Source organism: Eulemur rufifrons, chromosome 1, assembly GCF_041146395.1.
Source record: "Eulemur rufifrons isolate Redbay chromosome 1, OSU_ERuf_1, whole genome shotgun sequence".
In the NCBI taxonomy this organism is placed as follows: Eukaryota; Metazoa; Chordata; class Mammalia; order Primates; family Lemuridae; genus Eulemur; species Eulemur rufifrons.
In genome coordinates, this window is record NC_090983.1 from 26495159 (window position 1) to 26514936 (window position 19778).

At 41.8% G+C, this 19778-nt stretch overlaps 1 protein-coding gene across 3 annotated transcripts in view; it reads left to right on the plus strand.

Moving 5' to 3' along the window:
- KLF7 (KLF transcription factor 7) overlaps positions 1–19778 on the plus strand; it is an 84255-nt gene that overhangs the window by 39827 nt on the left and 24650 nt on the right. For 2 of the 3 annotated variants that reach the window (XM_069467833.1, XM_069467836.1), the window contains exon 2: positions 1463–2093. In XM_069467833.1, coding sequence (XP_069323934.1) covers positions 1463–2093 — 631 coding nt within the window. The remainder of the gene's footprint in view (positions 1–1462; positions 2094–19778) is intronic. The other variant, XM_069467840.1, reaches the window with a different exon arrangement.

Genomic DNA, 19778 nt, shown 5'->3' on the forward strand with positions numbered 1-19778 from the left:
TTCTGCACCTCCATCACATGGATCTATTGCTGTGTCTTCTCCTTCTAGTACATACAAAGCCTTCCACCTTGCTGTGAGCACAGTAGTTGAATGAACATTTATGACTTGAGTATTGAATGAAGATTGGGACCATTCAGTAGTTTACACCATTGAAGATCCACAGTGAGCCCCAAAGCTGATTCACACTTAAACCATAGCTAGTTTTCTTATTCAGTAATGCAGAGTTTTACCAGAAGTCTGATTAAAACCCAATCTTTTGAAATGTCACCAAAATAAAATCTTTGACAGATACAACATGACTAGGTATATCATTAAAATATATTCTTAACAAAATAAAAGCCTAGCATCAGAACATTGGTTGAAAACATAGAAACTTTACGGAGACAGTAAATTTGGAGCCAGTCGCATGTAAAATTTGCTATTGGTGGTTCTTTGTTGAGTCCAGCAGAAAGAGCAAACTGAACTGATGGTGCAAGTGAGGAATGTAGTTTTATACAAGATTCTGGAATAGTAGGGTTTCTAAGTGAAGAAAGCTTTAGAATACAAACTTCTCAACTATCTCTTTTGCCATAACATCACTTCTACCATCTTACATAGACTTAATGAGCACCATAGGTGAAGATTTGTTGAAACTAAACTTTTTGGTCCTGCTCCTCTATTTCTTTACCAGGTGAAAATTTTGTCTTGAAATATATCCAGTCCTATCTTTAAGTTATCTAGCTATGTTTAAACTTATTTTTGTCATGTAGTTAGAGATGCTAAACCATTGAAATGGCATTTATGCTCCTTGCCACAAAGTATGTAACAATTGTATTTTAAATAATTTGCTGTGAACTACAAGGGTTTTGTCTTGAGCCTCAAAGGTTTTACAGTAGGTGCTCTTTAGAGCAGCGTCCATTCTTGCTGGTGAGGGAATCCATGCCCAAGGCAGGGCTTGCTGATGGCTGATTGCTGCTGAGGTCACCTCTTAGTTTGAGTGGACATGGTTTGTTCTTCAGAGTGAGTTGGAAAAAATTGCCTTATTTGTGTGACTTGCTCGAGTCTATTTTGAAAAATGAAGGTGGACTCTGGGAAGTCTTGTCTTAGCATGAAAACTTTGTCTATTTCTATTTGCCTCTTGCTCACATGGGAGCTCCTAAAGATGCTGGGAATTGGATTGAGGGGTAGAAGATCATTATTTTGTCATTTGATGTTCCCTGGGATCTTAAAGACGTGAGATAGTCCTTCCGGGGCTCTAGTTCTCCTTCAACTAGAGTAGTCGAAATCGTATGATATGACCCTCACAAACCCTTCAGGGGTATTCAGAGAGTAAATAGCAAGGTAAGACCTTTCCAAAAGTGCTGCAGACACCAGCCATGAAAGTATTCTCTCTGGACCTTCCTCCTCTGCCTGTCAACATGTAGCCTCATGGTGTTCTCTGCCTCTGATGGCTATTTCTCTCCCTCCCTCTTGCTCTCTGCAGACATGCCTTGAGTTGGAACGCTACCTACAGACGGAGCCCAGGAGGATCTCAGAGACCTTTGGTGAGGACTTGGACTGCTTCCTCCACGCTTCTCCTCCCCCGTGCATTGAGGAAAGCTTCCGGCGCTTAGACCCCCTTCTGCTCCCCGTGGAAGCGACCATCTGCGAGAAGAGCTCGGCAGTGGACATTCTGCTCTCTCGGGACAAGTTGCTCTCTGAGACCTGCCTCAGCCTCCAGCCAACCAGCTCTTCTCTAGACAGCTACACAGCCGTCAACCAGGCCCAGCTCAACGCAGTGACCTCATTAACGCCCCCATCGTCCCCTGAGCTCAGCCGCCATCTGGTCAAAACCTCACAGACTCTATCCGCCGTGGATGGCACGGTGACGTTGAAACTGGTGGCCAAGAAGGCTGCACTCAGCTCCGTAAAGGTGGGAGGGGTTGCGACAGCAGCAGCGGCCGTGGCGGCAGCTGGGACTGTTAAGAGTGGACAGAGCGACAGTGACCAAGGAGGGCTAGGGGCTGAAGCATGCCCCGAAAACAAGAAGAGAGTTCACCGCTGTCAGTTTAACGGGTGCCGGAAGGTTTATACAAAAAGCTCCCACTTAAAGGCCCATCAGAGGACTCACACAGGTAGTGGTACAAGTCGGCCGCACGTGGTTTCTTCTCCCTTCCCTCCGGTAGCCTCGTGGCGGGAAGGGCTTCTCCTGGTCCCGAGGAGCAGCATCCCTGCTGACCAGGCGGTGATAGCGAGGCAGGAGGGCCCGGGTGGGGAGGCAGGAGGACTCAAGATGCCCCGAGCAGAGGACATGGGTTTGTCCCTTGTTGGCTGTGAGCTGCTTTCAGAGGCAGTGCCAACCCCAGTGTAGACTCCAGCAGTGCTGAGGATGGCCGAAGGGGCTCTGGCAGTGGGACCCACAGCTGTCCTTGACACAGATACTTGTCATTCTACCAATACCCTGTGTTGTTTTGTGAGTGTAGCTCTGCCGTTCTGATCAACACTGGGATCTGAGGAGGTGCGTTTGAAAGCACTTGCAAGGCCGGGCGTGGTGGCTCACGCCTGTAATCCTAGCACTCTGGGAGGCCGAGGCGGGTGGATTGCTCGAGGTCAGGAGTTCGAGACCAGCCTGAGCAAGAGCGAGACCCCCGTCTCTACTAAAAATAGAAAGAAATTATATGGACAACTAAAATATATATAGAAAAAATTAGCTGGGCATGGTGGTGCATGCCTGTAGTCCCAGCTACTCGGGAGGCTGAGGCAGAAGGATCGCTTGAGCCCAGGAGTTTGAGGTTGCTGTGAGCTAGGCTGACGCCATGGCACTCACTCTAGCCTGGGCAACAAAGTGAGACTCTGTCTCAAAAAAAAAAAAAAGAAAGCACTCGCAGTTAAACAAGGTAGCCAGGGTGTCCCTGTTCACTCTTTTCCCAGCATCCCTGATTTTTCATCAAAGTCACCAACAGCAGGAGGGTTTCAAAGTTCATTAGATGTGATCATTCTATAATTAATTGGCATCTCCTCTTTTGCATTGTTCTCTGGCGCGTGCTTTATGGAGAGATGGCAGAATTGCTTTTTAATGAGCTTGTTACTGAGAAGTTGCTAAAGTGATTACACTGCTATGTGTGTGGTAAGGGCTGGTGGGGGAGGGATGGGGACTGTGTATCTTACTGGGGACTTTTGTGGTGACTCCAAGGAATCGTATTGATCTTTTGAGCAATGGGATACTTTGGAAGAGTGGGGTTCACACAGAAAAGAGTAAGATCAACATTTTTCTTGGAACTGGTCTTTGTTCTCTGCTCTGAGGTTAGAGCTTAGGGGTGGTGTCTCTTCTCGGTCTACCAGGATGCTAGTAGCAATTACTGTGACTGGTGGTTTTTAAGTGAGCCTCTAAGAGTGTGCTGTCTGTATGGTTTTTGTATACTGCTTGCACACTACAAGCTGGGTAGGGAAGATCCCCAAAGATGTGAGTGGCAGTATAAAAGCATTCTCAGAGAGAAGTGGGGGATAGTATATGAGCTAGGAGAAGTGTCTGGGCTCTGTTGGGGTTTGGGGACTGGGCCACCAAAGAAGTGTGCAGTGGAAAGATCACTGGCTAGCAAATCAGAACAACATGGGTTTTAGTTCTAACTCTGCCACTAAGTAGCCCTGTGACCTTGAGCCTGTCTTCTTCCCTCAGTGGGCCTCATTATCCATGTCTGTCCAACAGTCTGGCTTTTAAAGTCCCTTTTGATTCTAATGTTTTGGGGTCCATGAGTTGTCTTTGTGCAGTACAAAAGAACTTTCCAGATACTTCTGGAGTGCATAATATGTGACTAGAAGAAATCACTGTTTTGAACCTCAAAGTTTTCCCATGGGAGGATGAGAGCTGATGTTACTTCCTTGTGCACAGAACTCGGGCATATACTCCTCTAATTCGGAACTTAATTTCCCATGTAGCTTTTACTTAGTTCATGGGATGGTCTCCTAACATGTTTGAATCCTGTGGCTTAGGGGTCGAGTCCCACTCGTGTTTCCCCATCAGAATTTGGGTTTGAGTTCTCTACTCTACACACACCAAGGCTAATACCTCCTGCTATTGTCAGTTTTTTCCCCTCTGATATTGTATGTTGTCCTGAAAGTAGTTGTTTGTTTATATTCCTTTATTTCCAAAGTTACTGAGTGAAGTAATGGCAAGACACATTGCAGGGCTCCTTGGCTTTAGTGTGTGACTTATCTCCTGCCCCCGTCACCCCCAGGAAGCCAGAGAAAGCAGGATGGGACACGAATGTTGAACTGGGTTGAGGCTGTGGAATTCATGATGATGGATGCCTTTCTGAATTATTGACAGGCTATATGCTGCCTGGTATGGAGACTGGACAGGTACTAGAAAGTAGAGATTCTTTTGGGAGAGTCCAGAGGTCCTCTTTTCCAAACAGAGACGCCAGAAGGGTAACTATTATGCTTCATGCATTATTTGTTGCTTTGTTTTTTGAGCATTGTCTACTCAGAGTGATTACCAAGGTGGAGCTCATTATGTTACCCAGCACCTGCAACCACTTGCCTTATGTGGGACTGAGGTGGAAAGACTCCTCCCGTAGGGAATTTACTCAGGGAGGCACTATGCATTATTAGGAAAGCAGTAGTGCATAGTAGTTAAGAGCTGGGCTTTGTGATCAGGCGGTCTTGGGTTTGTGTACTAGCTCTACCACTTCCTAGATTTATGAACTGGATAAGTTATTTATCTTCCTTGACCCTCAGTTTTCTCATCTATAAAACAGGGATAATTGTGTCTACCTCCTAGGTTGTTTTGAAGATTAAATGCATGCAAAATACTTAGTAGTGAGTAAAAAACTCATTACAATAGTAGTGGGGTTGATTTTATTTATGGCTGTTCTTGTTGATATTGATCAATGATGATTGAGTCAGAAACCAGCTTATGTGAGCTAGGAACAAGCTAGTTAGCCAAAGTTAAATACCATGAAAAAGCAAGAAGCTTCACCCCCCTCACTCCCAATGGATGATCTATGGGATGTGGGGTGGTGATGCTCATGGACGCCAGTTGTGGAGGGTGAAACTGGACACACAGGCATTGTCCATTGACATTGGCAGTAACACAGGGAGAGCCCGGCTCCCCTCAGACAGACAGGAAGCAGTGGCCTTGCATCGTGCAGAAGCGTTTGCCTGTAAGACCTTCCTCAGAAACAAGCCTGGAAGGAAAAGTAGGTGCCATAAGAAAGAGAAACGGACAAGAGGGGAGGTAGGGATAAGGATGGAGGTGGGGGAGAGGTAATGTGAATTAATTTGGATTAAATAGATGAGAATCAGAAGTATTTATTTGGAATTGGTGTGAATAGGACACATGGGGAACTGAAAACAAAAGTGATAATTTATGGGGTGTGGATGAACTAAGAATAATGAAAAAAGCATGAAGGATGGAATCAAATTAAGTGCAAACATATAAAGGAAATGGACTGGTAAGAGCTCGAGGGCAGAGGTATATGGCGATGGGAATTTGGGTTGGAAAGAGGCTGCTGATACAAGGAATGGAGTTGGGTGAGCTGCTGACCAAATGTGGAAATGAAGTTTTTTTAAAAAAATGGGCTCTGGTTGGATTCAGGCAAGCTGTTTAAACACAGTACTCTCTTTAATTTAGTGGAAATATTTTTTATCTTTCAGTTAGGGAGGTGTTTTGGGACAGAAAGAAAAAGGGATAAGAAAACCATCCAAGAGAAAGAGAGGAAATATTGGCATTTTGTTCTCTACAGTTAAAGCTATATACTGTATCTCTTCTATATGGTAATATGTTGCAAAGGAGACACAGTACAAAAATGAAATAAAATAAAATGTGTGGGTCTCTGTCTTCTGTGCATAAAGACAGACAATACCTTGTTGATAACATGGATTTGCTTGCATTGAGGAATTTTTAAAGTGTTATTCTTTTACTCTTTATACAGATAGAATTTACTGAGCTGGAAAAGATAATGCTTTTTTTTTTTTTTCCTCCTTCTGTGGCTGTTTTTTGAGGATGCTGAATCTTTCAAACTTTTTGCCCTAGAGGATGCTAGGCAATAAGGTGATTTTAGATTTTTTTTTTTTTTTAAGATAGCAGATGTTCCAGTTGGTAGATAGGGCACAAATACTGTTTGCCCAAGGAAGTAAAGCTAGGGGTAGGGGACCGGGCTGGAGGTGGAAGAAGATAAGGCAAGGAATGGGACAAAAGGAAAATTGTGAAGTAGCAGGGTCTCAGTGAGAGGAAGCATGCAATGATGGACATATGGTTTATTTATCAGGAAGAGCACTTAGTGTTGGCATGAGCATAAATATGTCCTTAGCAGCCAAGCCATTGCAGACCTTTCTCTCCCACTCTGTTTTCTGGTCTTCGTGTAATATATTTTGCTTTCTCTGTAATTCAACCATTATGATCATAGTTTGTATCCATCTTCTTGGAGTTAGCTAAATAATCTTTATATTTTTATGCAAAGGGAACCTTCCCTTCCAATGTTAAAAAAATCTCTTTATTATGCTCATTTTTAGCAAAAATCAATTTGTTAAAATGTTAGTGGTTTCTATGCAAAAAGAGAAAGGATTATTTTCTACATTTCTTTTTGATCACTTCTGAGAAGAGAGGAAAAACCTGGACTTGAAATGGTGCTTTGTGCTAAGTGAGCAGAATTTTCAAATTTGAAAATTCATATGAAAGCATGTCTACATTTAGATTATTAAGAGTGAGTCATGTTGGAAAAGTTGGGACAAAGCTAGCAACTAATCTTTATTCTTGATCACAGTGGAGGGAGACATAAGAAGCCTTGTTCTCTCTATGCTACTGGGAAGGCTCTTTCTGCAGCCTGGAGTTGATGGTGCCTAATACACAGAAGGTGATAAGGATAGTCTAGATTTTGGGCTGAAGGACGTAAGGGTTATTCTTCAGCTGGAAAGGCAATACCAGTGTGTGGTTTGCTTACATCTCCTTTGAGGCAGGATTCACTGAACCAAGGGGCACAATCTCTAAGAGGTGGCACAATCAGGATTTAGGGAAACAGTTTATTTTCAAATGAAAAAGTGGCTAAAAATATTACAAACAAAAAGACGAGTAGAGCATTTAAGAGGCAAACAAAATGCTCTTAACATGCACGTAATGAAAGCTCTTTAACATCTGAAATATAATTTGTTTATTTTATTTATTCAGCAAATACCTAGAAAGCAATTGCTATGTGCCAGGCTTTGTTCTAAGACTTTTACAAATATTAACCCTTTTAATCTTCATATTAACCCAATGACACAGGTACTATCTTATCTTATTTTGCAGATGAGGAAAATGAGACCCAGAGAGGTTAAGTAATTTGCCCAACATCACACAGCTCATACATGGTTGGGTGAGGATTTGAACCAAAAAGTATTCCTGCATTCTGAGCTCTTAATTTCTATGCTAAATAATAAGAAGGAAAAAAAAGTCAAGTGGGTTTTTTTTTTATAGTAGCCTATTATTAAGAGGAAATGAAAAATGTGCAGTTTAAATACAAATGGACAATGAAAACTACTTTAAATGTTCTCTTAGTAGATAAGAATTAAGAAGGTCCTTAAACATATTACCTTATCAGGTGACTGAAAACCAGTGCAAGGAAATTACAAAAGAATGGTCTTCCGGTTCCTGCCCTGTTATTGCTACTGCTGTAGCTACTATTATTATGGTCGTTACTCTTACCATTTTTTTTAAACTTAGGATTAAAGAGAGACTTTCTTGTTATGGTCCTGGTTTGCATTAAAATGACAAATGTTAGTACTCTGTCCCTATGAAATAAGAAAGGCAAGCATTGTCACATATCAGGGAAACTGAGGACCAAAAATGTAAAAATAACTTAGCCCAGGCTATGAAATTCCCACATTGGTAAAATTAAAATTTGACCCATGTCTTCTGTCCCATTGGTTTGCATCTTGTTTAATGGATTATCTTGTTTCTTACTTTGTTTGTTCTTCGGTTGTTCCACAAACAGGTATCAAGTGCCCGTAGATGTCAGGCACTGTCTGGGAGTGACCAGCAAAAGGGAAGCAGCTGACGGGAGACTGGACGTTAAATGAGGGTAGTCAGAGGCAGCATGGAAGATTCAGAGAATAAAAAGTCACTTTTCTCTTTCTGGACAGGGTGTTTATTGATGCTGTTCATCTTTTTAAATGATGCCAATGTGATAATACACTAATTTATATAAATAGAAACTCTAATTCAAGGTCAGGCATATCAGCAGGATAAAATTAAATACCTCAGTGAGGAACTGTAGGGGGGCCCATCGACCACTTCCAATCTCCTCAGTGCCATAGATAAGAATTCTTTGAATTTATACAATAGCAACTGAAATGGGGCAATTTTAAGACATTAAAGGGCCTTTAATATGCTGAGACACATGGCTGCTAATGAAGTTTATCCATGTGTTGAGGCAGAAACTCATTAAACCCCGATTACGGGATGGAAACTAGAATAAGGGTTAAATGTTCAGTTCACAAGGTGGAGAGAGTTTAATAGGAGGGTTTGATAGTTTGGATTTAGCATATTCAAGAGCTTAAGAGGAGTTTGAAAAGAAAGGGTTCAAAATGAGGTGGTGGAAAACAGTTGGTGGGAGAATTTTATCCTTCAGGAAAATCTTAGGACTTCACCACATAATAATTTAGCAATATGATAGCTCTTAACATTTATGAAGATAAATTAATGTAAACATATATTGAATAGAATGGCTTAAGCTCAGCATATACACAGCAAGCACATTTATTTTATCATTATGGTATGGTAATAAATGTAGGCTTTGTGGATGCCTCTTCCAGATGTCCTTTTAATGCATAATTGGTAGTCACAAAGTAAATAAGTATGTTAAAATAAGAATGGAGGAGAAAGAAAAAACATGAAATTAATGAGTGTTTCATTATCAACAATTAATATTTTTTGAACATCCACTATACTATATACTGTTCCTTCCCCCATCTCTGAAGACCTTGATTTTTTGAAGCAAAAGCCTGAAATATGGTTTCATAAAGTTATTATATTTGGAACCTGATCTCAAAAGAAAACATAGCATGGATGAAGTGGGGGTGCAGGCGACTTGGTAGGAAGGAGAAGAGAACAGAGGAATCTCATTTCAGAAAAGGCAGTGGAAGTAATAGAATTTTATAAATTCTAGGGTTTCAAGGGTAGGCCAGCTCTGTTTGATAGAGAAGAGGAAAAGAGGGTCATGAGAATCTGTGCAAAGGAAAGAATGACATTGAGAAGGCCACATGTGGACTTTTAAAATAACTCTTCCCTTTAATATTAATAAATAGGTAATATATGGAAACTGTCTATTGTAATGGGAGTGTTAATGACCATGATAATTATGGCTATCCTGTACGTACTATATTGGGAGGTTTGAGGGAAGTTAAATGGAGCTTTGTAAAGAGTGAAGGCTAAGATGATTGTTATGAGAACTAATTGGTGGTGGGCAATAATTTTCTTAGTGAGTGAAGTTGAAACAATAATGAGTGATTCTGTTTGAATTGGGAAAAAATGGAGTTTAAAAATCATGTGTAATTAAAAAAGACACCTTTTTTTAGAACTTGGGAATGATTTTCTTTTTTAAAAAAGTTAAAATACGAGGACAGATAACAAATGTTTGTAAAATGATGTGTCTTCCTTTGAATCCGGTTTGAATTTAGTGGAAATTACAGTTGAAACCTTCATAATGGATCATCATGAAACAAACTGTTCACGTGAGTAAGTTAGTTCTGATAAGCAAATGGTACTGTTCAGAAATCCGGTTGCCCATGGGTGGTCGCTCTGTGTCATGTGATGCTAAGCTATGCTAGGCTACGCAGGTGCCAAATGGAGAAAGCCTAACCCTTCCGACCGGGCAGTTTCTATTTGTGCTCACCCTAATGAAGGCAAACCGGATGGCCTTGGGCAAACCTGTTTCCTAAAACCTCACCTCTTTTCTTCTACATTCCCCACCTAAGAACCCAATCCTGATACCTCCTGTCACTTCCTGCCTTCGCCTCAGGAAGGATCTGGTAGAAATACACTGTGGATTGGTGCTGGTGGTGGACTACACATCCATCAACCAGTGTACAACACTTTCATCTTTTATTACTAGTTTTTTAATCTTCAATTCTGGGAGACCGTTAATAGAATTTCAGGCGTCTACAGGCAAGCAGGGAGACAGGATGGGGAGTGTTGGAAGCTGAGGTAGCATTCCTCACTCCACCCCATCCCTGCTCTGTTCCCCTCCTCTGCTACGGGATTTTCTACATTTTCTAGGAATGGCTCCTTTTCAACAATTTGTTAAAGTAATATACTGGCATGACAGTTATAAGCTAAATGTTGGTGGAGGGAAGACCATTCAAAGTAATCAAAAGTTAGTGACTTTTTAATGTGCTGGTTGTTCGGTGAACCAGTGGTGGAGTTACTCCCTGTTCTTACAGTGTCCCCATGTTCAGTCACCAGCGGTAGCTTATATAATGCAGGTCAAGCCACTTAAATTATTTAAGGATGTCTGCAGTGAGAATAAGCTTACCACGGTCTGTCCCATATTTCTGTTCACCTTACCTTCTCCTTCACCATCTGTGCTTATGGAGGTAGGTGAGGTAGGGATTGACCCAGGATTGGACCCTGTAAGCTTCTGGGATGGAAAATCAGCCTGCCCCATTTCCAATTCTTTATGAAGCCTAGGTCCAGCTTTGCCCTAAACTAGGCCTCCTTGGCAGAACCCCTTCTTTTTGGACCTTTCGTCTTCCATTTTCCTCCCTTCAAAAGTTACCTGCATTCAGGTAAGACGCCTTTTATTTTGTTTGCAAAATAAAATGCATTTATAATTTAAAAATCTTTTTACATTATAAAGTATTCCTCTAGTATCATGAAACATATACTTAGGCTTCTTTTGTTGTTTCTGCCTTCAGAATGTATTATCTTTCCATTACCATAATTAACATTTAATCTATGGAATTCAGTAAAGTGGTGCATATTGTGAACAATGTAAAATTTTTTTTAAATGTTCATTTTGTTGGGACAGGATAGTTGTATCTGTTTTACTACGTGAGCTAAAGATGATAAAAGCTATTAATCCTTTTGTTGCAGACAGGAAGTCAGAAGCCATCCTCAGTTGAGAAAGTCATTTTCCTCCATGGCAGAATGTTGGCCAGTTAGGTTTATTATGGTGACTAACATCTTCCTCTGGAGCCCTTGGTGTTTTCATAGCAGGGATGTTTTGTAAGAAGGACTATAGGTTATACCAATATTGAAGCCAATGCTAAGAGAGAGAGGTACTAGGAGTCCAATGGATGCCTTAAAAATGTAGAATTATGTCACCTGTATTCTAATGAATAACACCCAAGGAAAAGGGTGACTCTGGTACATATTCTGGTATACAAGAGTAGCAATATGTGGTAGGAGATATTTTAGAATAACTGTGTAGTGGTCATGTTTAAAAGTTTTCTGTCTTCATTTTGTGTGTTCATGTATTTTAATGTCATCTCAATGGAATTCATTGCTTGGTTATAAACTTACAACATTGTGTTTTGAATCCTCTTACTGTGGCACACACAACGTCCTTCACACGTACTCAGCTTCTATTATAGAAAGGAAATAATGATTCTGCATATTGAATTCTCAATTGGTCATGAGCCTGTTGAAACTAGTATTGGTACTTTAAAAAGAGCAACAAAAGATACATCTCCCTTCCCTGATATGGGTAATAAGACGTTTTATGTTCCTGATGTTCAGGAGAGAGTGTCAGAAAATCAATATGAATAAATTCAAGTACACAGAGGAGCCAACTTATTTGAAAATGTAGTGTATAGTAAAATGACAGTATGTATTATTAAATTGTTTTTGTTTCACTTACACGTAAATAATATGTAGAAAAGGTATCATGGGCTACTTTTAAATTTAGGCAAAGGATGATTTGCTGGCTTTTTGTTTATTCATTCCTTGTTTTTGTTGTTTGGTGTCTCAAGGCTTACAGCTAAACTGAATTTGAAACTAAATACTGTCATTATAGAAGATTTTTTTCTGAGTTCTTCCAATTTCTCTGGGGACAAAATAATGGTCGCTTGAAGCAGTGGAGAAACAGTAATTAGGGCAAATAGTAATACTGTGCATGATTGAGGAAAATGTGAGAGAGGGAGGGAGAAATGCAACAGACAGACTTGTACAGCTTGTTACTAGGAAACCACATCAGCATTAAATACAGTGTGCTAATTGGCTATCCTGTTTCTTCCTGGGTACCAGCCTGGGCCTGCTACACAGCTGTTTCTGCTCTTTCTGGTTGCTAGGTAACTGCATCATTTTTTTTCCCCCCTTCTTTGTATTCTGGAGGGTAATTGGCTACTTCTGCTCCTGGTGTTGCTGCTGGGTACCAGTCTGGGCCTGCTGCTCTGCTGTTTTCCGGAGGGATTTAGTGTTGGGGGGAGGGGAGGAAAAGGGAGAGGAAGATATGCTGGCAATTAATGGAGCATAAGTGCAAATTCTACACAATGTCTGGCACCTGCGGCCCCTCATCCTGCTTTCTCAACTAAATCCTTTAGCTATGGAAACACATTAGACTCTTGAAGTCTTTCTTTCTTTGCATACCTTATGAAAATAGTTTAAAAGAAGTGAGGCATTTGAAGCTTTATCACTTAAATGATAGATTTTTGTCTTCTTAAGAAAAAAATTGACAAAACATTGCACACCTATATTTGATATAAGCACTAATAGAATTTGTGCAAACATTAAAATTACTAACTAAATAACAAGGCAGCATCTTTAACATCTTAAGGATAGTGCCACTTTATCTCTTCAACAGACCAAATTCTTTTGTGGCCGTTCTTCTTGATATCAGAGTATAAAGAAAGAAACAAAATGGGCTTAAAGCATTGTGGGATATTCCTGTTTTATTTATTATAAAGGAGTAAAGAGAGGCTTCTAGACCCTTTTGACTTTCCATTATGGGTTTTATTCCTCTGATGTGCACAGCACGTATCTCGATACTTTCTGTCAGTACATCACATTTACATGGAAATAACGCATGTTTTATACCGTAGCCTCTTTCCTACAGCAAATGAACAAATGTGATGCAAAATAAATCTGAAATCAATTTTGTGATTTAAAGAACAAGTTAAAATGTAAAGAGTGTAATTACTTTCCATACAGTTGTTATCTCCTGTTTAAGTAGAAGTTTCCATTTCATCATTATTGAAATTCTCACTGGAAGTGTGAGGAGGAAGACTCTTCAGAAGTGAAGTGATGCTCCAAGGAGGTTTCACTTTAAATGGTTGAGAAAGTGTATGTAAATCGGGGCCCCTTGAAGAGGCAGTTTCATCCCCTGGGAAAGAGCTGTTTTATTGAGAAAACTCAGAGCATGTTGTGTGACTGTGCACAGAAATAGTTAGCAAAGGCAACTCTTTTTGACACTAATGGCTGGTACTGGTTTTCCATGCTAATGAGATGTACCATCCCCTGTCAAAAGTGAAGCAGGAGGAGCCCTATTCTGAGATACAAGCCCTTCCACCGTAAGCTAAGAGTAGGCTCTGTGGAATCGTTTCTGTTTAAAGTATCCTCAACATAGGTTGAAGGCCTCAAACTAGGCTTAGATATTTGAACAAATATTGCACAGTCCCACAGACCAGCAAGCCTAATTTAGTAGCATTCAAACTGCAAAAGAAGTCTTATTATCAGAGGACAACTGCAGAGCAGGTATGTTACTTCTGCTATCTCTGTGAATTATAGAGTTGTTAATCATTCGAATGTATTTGCCCATTAAAGGATTTAGCCATTCGATTGTGAGGAACTACCAGAAGTTAGAATATTCTTTCATCACTTAACAAGTCTTATATTGTGACTTTGGGACGGGGGTGGTTTTGATTTTTGAGTGTTTAGTCTTTGTTGACAGCAGGTTGTCAGAATAACAACTTTTCAAGTATATCATGGGTCATCCCTATCTGACTTGAGCAGGATGTGGATCGACAAAATCCAGAGACGTCCTGGGTGTTTGTCTTGTTAGCTCCATTCTTCCCCCGTTGATTGGATGGGGTTACAGTGCCTCATATGGCTCTGGCAAGACCCAGGGACCCCAAGCCAGGGGTCTTTGAAGGCTGAAGGTGTTCACGGTTAGTCCCAGTGATAAAGGAACATCAGTGCACACTTCTGAGCTTCTCTTCATACTCTTCTGGGAGAGCAGATCTTCTTTCTTTGGATGTGTCCATGTTCAAAGCCAGCATGAGAGTGCGGCAGACAAGCAGGCTTGCTTTGGGAGCTGAAAGGAGGGATTCCATGTATCTGCTTCAACCTTTGGAGTCTCCTCAGTCCCGAAAACCTGCCACAAAAAGCTACTATCTTTTGTAGCAGGTAAACCCGTTGAGAAACCTGGAAAAGAGGAATCTTATAGCTGCCAGTTCCCCAGCAGGGCTGCTGCTAACCCAGAGTTTGCTTTTGTGCAAATGAGAAGAAGGTGCTCTCTCCGTGGGGCAGATGCGGCCCTGCACCTGGGGACAGAGCAGGATTCCCTCCCCGCCCCAAGCCTTTGTGCTCTAAACCCCACGTGGCCGCCTGCTCACCGGGGCACTGATCCACTCCACTGGGCCTTCCCTGACCCTCTAACAACTTCTGGGGCTAATGAGGGCACCACAGGAACATGAAAGTCACACAACGAATGCTTCAAGGGGAGTATTGGATCCTCCTCTCAGTGGCTGAAGAGGCCATCACGTGTGAGAGTAAACCTTTTAGTCCAGCCATTCTCCCCAAATGTGAGACCATTAGTTGCCTAATGCAGTGGTTCTCAACCAGGGGAGATTTTGCCCCTTAGGGGACATTTGGCAATGTCTGGAGACATTTCTCGTTGTCACATCTTGGGGGAGGGGTTGTGCTACTGGCAGCTGGTAAGTGGAGAGCAGGGATACTGCTGAATATCCTACGATGCACAGGCTAGCCCCCACAACAAAGAATCACCTGCCCCGCTGTCAGCGAGCCGAGAAACCTAGGCTGAAAGCAAAGTCACCCGTCCTCCTCTTTGGTCTGACCACTTGCAAATATTTCCTTATCCTTCTATTACTACCCACCAGGGCTTGCCTTCCCATTTATGATCTTTAACAATATCAACTAAGGAGAAACATTGTATGACTTGTCATTTCTATCAGGACCTGGAAGAGGAGCGGCGTCTCCCTAATGATATGAAGGATACGTCCCCATCTCTGCCGAATGCTTAGCTTTCCATATCGAACATTCGTGATCGCAGCCCTTCGTGAGTGCCGTGCCCTCCCCTTTTGCTGAAGGCTCCTGACCTGTAATAATTTGAGATTTTGCTGAGGCAGGGGTTTGAATCCCATGAACTGCCAGGCTGGTATGGTGGGAGGGAGGCGTTTGGCCAGGAAGTGGGCCTTGCTGACCGGGCGCAAAGGGTCTGCATCAGCACGTGGCGTTGTCATTCTCCACCTGTCCTCTCCTGGACGGCAGCCTCGGTGAATTATAGCAGTTGTTTCCTTGTTATCAAAAAGAAGATTAGCTGTTAGTGCAGAAATGAGGGTGACGTGTTTTCAGTCAGAAAATAGAACTTTTCCTGGGAAGACTGTATATGGCACTGATGTTTGCTACTTCAGCGCATTTCCTGTTATTTACTGTTCTGGTTCGCACCGGCACCACGAGGAAAGTACTGGAAGTTTTTTGAGTTCTTAGGGAGAAAGCTGCTCTTTCAGGTAAAAGGATTTAAATGGCATTATCTAATGGCCACATACTTTGTGCCTGCATTTTGTCAGGAGTTGTGAATTATGCATTGGCCCTTTGAGCTACGTTCGCATGCATAGAAAATAGCATTGTCAGACGCATCATCCCCAGATACAATGGACAATATGCTGTTATAATTGTACTGCATTGTCCTTGCTGTTTGGAGATAATACTGCTGACTTTATTCCTCAGTACGTGACATCTGTGGCTTTCACACAGATTAGCTTATCCCTTGCCACTTGGAGAGATTGCCATTAGCGAGCTGGCCTCGTGGGGTCATGGTAAGTGCCATGTTTTGGATCACAGTTGTTATTGGACCTTAGTTTTAGACCCAGGAGGGAATTAGTAATCTTTATCTTGATGACCTGAAGATACAATGGTTATTTAGTCAGCTCCCCAGAGCAGATGTGCTGGAGAAAGGGTAGGCCGAGGCATTCCTGCTCAGCGTGGCTTTGGGAGCGAGAAGGCAATTGGGTACCAAGCCTCTGCATTATTACGTTACGCAAGTAAGCAATAACAGTGTCACGTGTATTGATCTTTATAGCTTATCAGGTGCTTTCACATACGTCGTTTAACCGTCACTTACCTATGGGGTAAGTATTCTCATTATACCCATTTTACAAATGAGGGAACTGAGGGTTCGGATAATGATTTTTCAAAGGTTTCTCTGCTGAACTATAGCAGAGCCTGCCTTGCTCTGTTTTTCCTTTACAGATCAGTAATTTCTTTTGGGGGCCTCACCTAGAACAGGATATAAATAAATTTAATTTTGTTGATGATTCAGAAAAATAAATGGCTTAATGTTTGTCATTCTACTAACTTCACACATGTGCCAGGTAACATGTGAGTTACTATTTTACTTGTTCAACATGACTACAAATTCAGAATAGCTAAGAAAACTGAATGATTGTCTTAATCTATTCTTATACTCTATTTTGGTTGAACTTAAGAATACTTGATCTTCATTGTTTTTTCCCTATTTCAAGAAAGAAAGCTAATTTCGAAGATGCAAACAAATGCAAGGTATCGATTCTCAAAATGATACCTCCATATTAGTGCATTTGCATATTTTAGAGAATTCCTGATGAGACATAGTAAAAGGCGAAAGATTTATACGATCTGAAGAGAAACCAGAGTATGAGAAATAGTAAATACAAACTTTTCCCTGACCCTTTAAAACAATGCACCTTAGCATTCTTCTATTATTAATTACTAAACTGGAAAATCCAAATGGAAGTGCCTTAAAGAAGTTGAAGGATGCTCTGGACGGATGGATCTTAGTATATAAGCTGTGCATGCTTGTCTTAGGGACACCAGAGCTTTGCTGGGTGAGTTTGAACAAATGATTTCTGTTCCTTTATTTTTCTTTGTGTGATAAAAGTGGAATGAGAATAATTTTGTTTTATCCTTTTATTGGCCACTTTTTTTATTATATTTATGGCTGGGTTAAATGTTGTAAGAAGAAAAACTCCTGGGAAATACAGGAATTCTAAGTCCACTAATAGGCAAAGATCCCAAACTCAGGTTATGATTTTGCTGATGTGTGCAGTGGTCTCTCCTCTGTGTTCAGAAAAGCACACAGTGAAGAATAGCTGCTCTCTAGCATTCTGCCAAAAGGGTCTACAGGAACATCCGAGCAATGGGCACTTACATTGTCACCAGAGATCTAAAGAAAGAAAAGATATTAACACCAAGAGACAAATTCCTGGAAGGTGGAAGGCATAACACATATTACCCCTGAATGCTTGACATCTATAGACTTGTGTGTGTGTGTTCCTGTGCATCTTTGTGTTTTCAAACTTATTTCCCCTTTTTCTTTTATTCTACCTGCCAAGGAAATAACCGTAATAATCATTATAATTGGCAGTAGCATTTGCTTGCTTAGAATTGGCTGTTAAGCATTTAGACTGCTTTCTAACCCACCTGTGTATCTTTTTCCTTCCTCCCACGGTCAGATCTGGAAGTTTTTCTGTGGTTTTCCTTGGTGTACCTCTTCTATAAAAAGAATGTTTAATGAGCAAGGCCAGAAAGTGGAAAGAATCCTTTTCAGCCGAGGAAAACTTTTCATACATCCTCCCCACTACTGTCACCGTGTGAGCTACAAGGACCATAGGTACAAAGCTTATGGGATCAATTACCGCAAGCTCACTGTGAAACATTTTTTAAAAAATCTGTTGTGAGAAGAATAAAGCAATAATTAAAATTAACTGAACAGCTTTTGCTCTATTGAGGCGTTAAATCTTTGTGTAAACACAATCACATTGTGCAAACATAGGTCTTTTCAGTTGGGTGATTTAGACAGCGAAACCACTGAAGTTTTGAGGTCTCTGGGTCAAGGGCCCATTTTGACACGGTTTGAAAGGTCACCTGCTCATTTGTGTCCGTGTTCTGCTGCAGGGAGAACTGGGAGCCGGTGTGGTTTCTTGCAGGCAGCGACACAAAGAGCCGGCTGGCATTTGGCAGATAGCAGTCTGTGACGAGGAAAGAAAGTGCACACAAAGCAGAGACTGCCGCACACGGGAGCCGGTGGGGAGTGCTTGGGAACCTCTGGGGCCCAGGCAGTGAGGCCGCTTGAATGTGGAGAAAAGAGCAGTTATAAAATATAAATGTGTTTATTATTACACTGGGCCTATGCTATATAATTTTACACACACTCATATTTGTGATTTACAGCCGCAGCTCCATATGGAGGAGAAGCTTGCTAATTTACCCAAATTGATAGGGAGGTCTCTGAAGATGATCCAATTGGTAGGAGCAGTAGCTGAGAAAAAAATAAGTCTCCTAAAACAACCAAAAAAAGGCGGGGGGGGGGGGAGGCGGGGACTGCTATGTCAGAGACATCCTTTGTTCATTTATTTTGATAAGCAGAGCTTCGCTTTAATTATTCATGATAATGCCTGCCCTGGAAGGAGCTGGCCTCCGATGTCAGAGCGGTGGTGGGTTGGTGGTGGGTGTTTGGCTCTCTGTGCAGTTAACACTGACACAGCCTGCCCAGCCTTGCTTGAGATTTGCTGTGCTTGCACCTGAGAGAGGTGAGATGAGCCGAAGTCTTGTTTGCACCTGCTGTCCCTCTCTGGGGGTGGGTATTGGCTGAGCTGGAGGGGAGGAGGAACCTGGGTGATAACAGCCCCCATTTCTGGCTTGTTCTCTACACATCAGGCAGCCCAGTGGTGCTTTTCCTGTGTCATTTCACTGAATCCTTACAAGGCAGGTGGTGATTTTCCCATCTTAGGGACAAGAACATGGAAACCTAGAAGAACCCAGGGATACCCAGCTAGTAAGTGGCCAGGCTGACTTACAAGTCTGGTTATGACTGCAAAGCTTGTTCTCCTACAATATTATGCTGGAAATTCCTAGGGAAGAAGCCAGCAAGGCACACAGGGGCAAAGACCTCACCCTCTTTCCACCCCACCCCACCCCATCCCATCCCATCCCATGTGCTGTGTTTTCAGCCCATTTCCTGCTCTGAGCATCAATTACCATCATCGTTTCCAATAGCTTTCCAAGGTGTTTCTTGACTTGGCAGAATCTTGAGGTACTTGTCCTGGGAGCTCTTCAGAAGGCAAGCACTTTGGAACAGCATGCACTAGTTCTAAAGTCTCCTGACTATGGTTCTTGCCCTTTTCAGGGGAACTTTATGCAGTCAGGCTCCTACGACACCAGGATAGTTGATGGACCATTTTTTCTGTAGATACAGAAATACCAGAGGATGAACGCCAAATGGCCCATCCAGTTGGCTCATAGCAGAACCCTGGGAGACATCCCCGATGCATACTCTTTCAATCAATTTCCGTCACTCATGGGCACTGCTTTCTGAATATGTTTTGCATTTGTCCCCTTCTCTCTATCTCTGCTGCTATGAGCAGTGCCATCCATGTTCCAGCCACTATCTTGTCTCACCTGGGTGGTTGTAGAAACTCCTAGCGGGTCTCCCCATTCTCCATTTTGTAGCCAGAGTGATGTTTTAAAATCTCAATTCTGAGCTTGTCATGCCTCTGCTTAAAAACTCACAATGGCTGTCATTGTTCTGAGGGGGAAGTGCAAATTCTTTAACATGGTCTATAAGAGCACTTTCTAACATGTAATAATTTAAGTTTTCTAGCAGCTGCATTTAAAAAGTAATTAATTATGC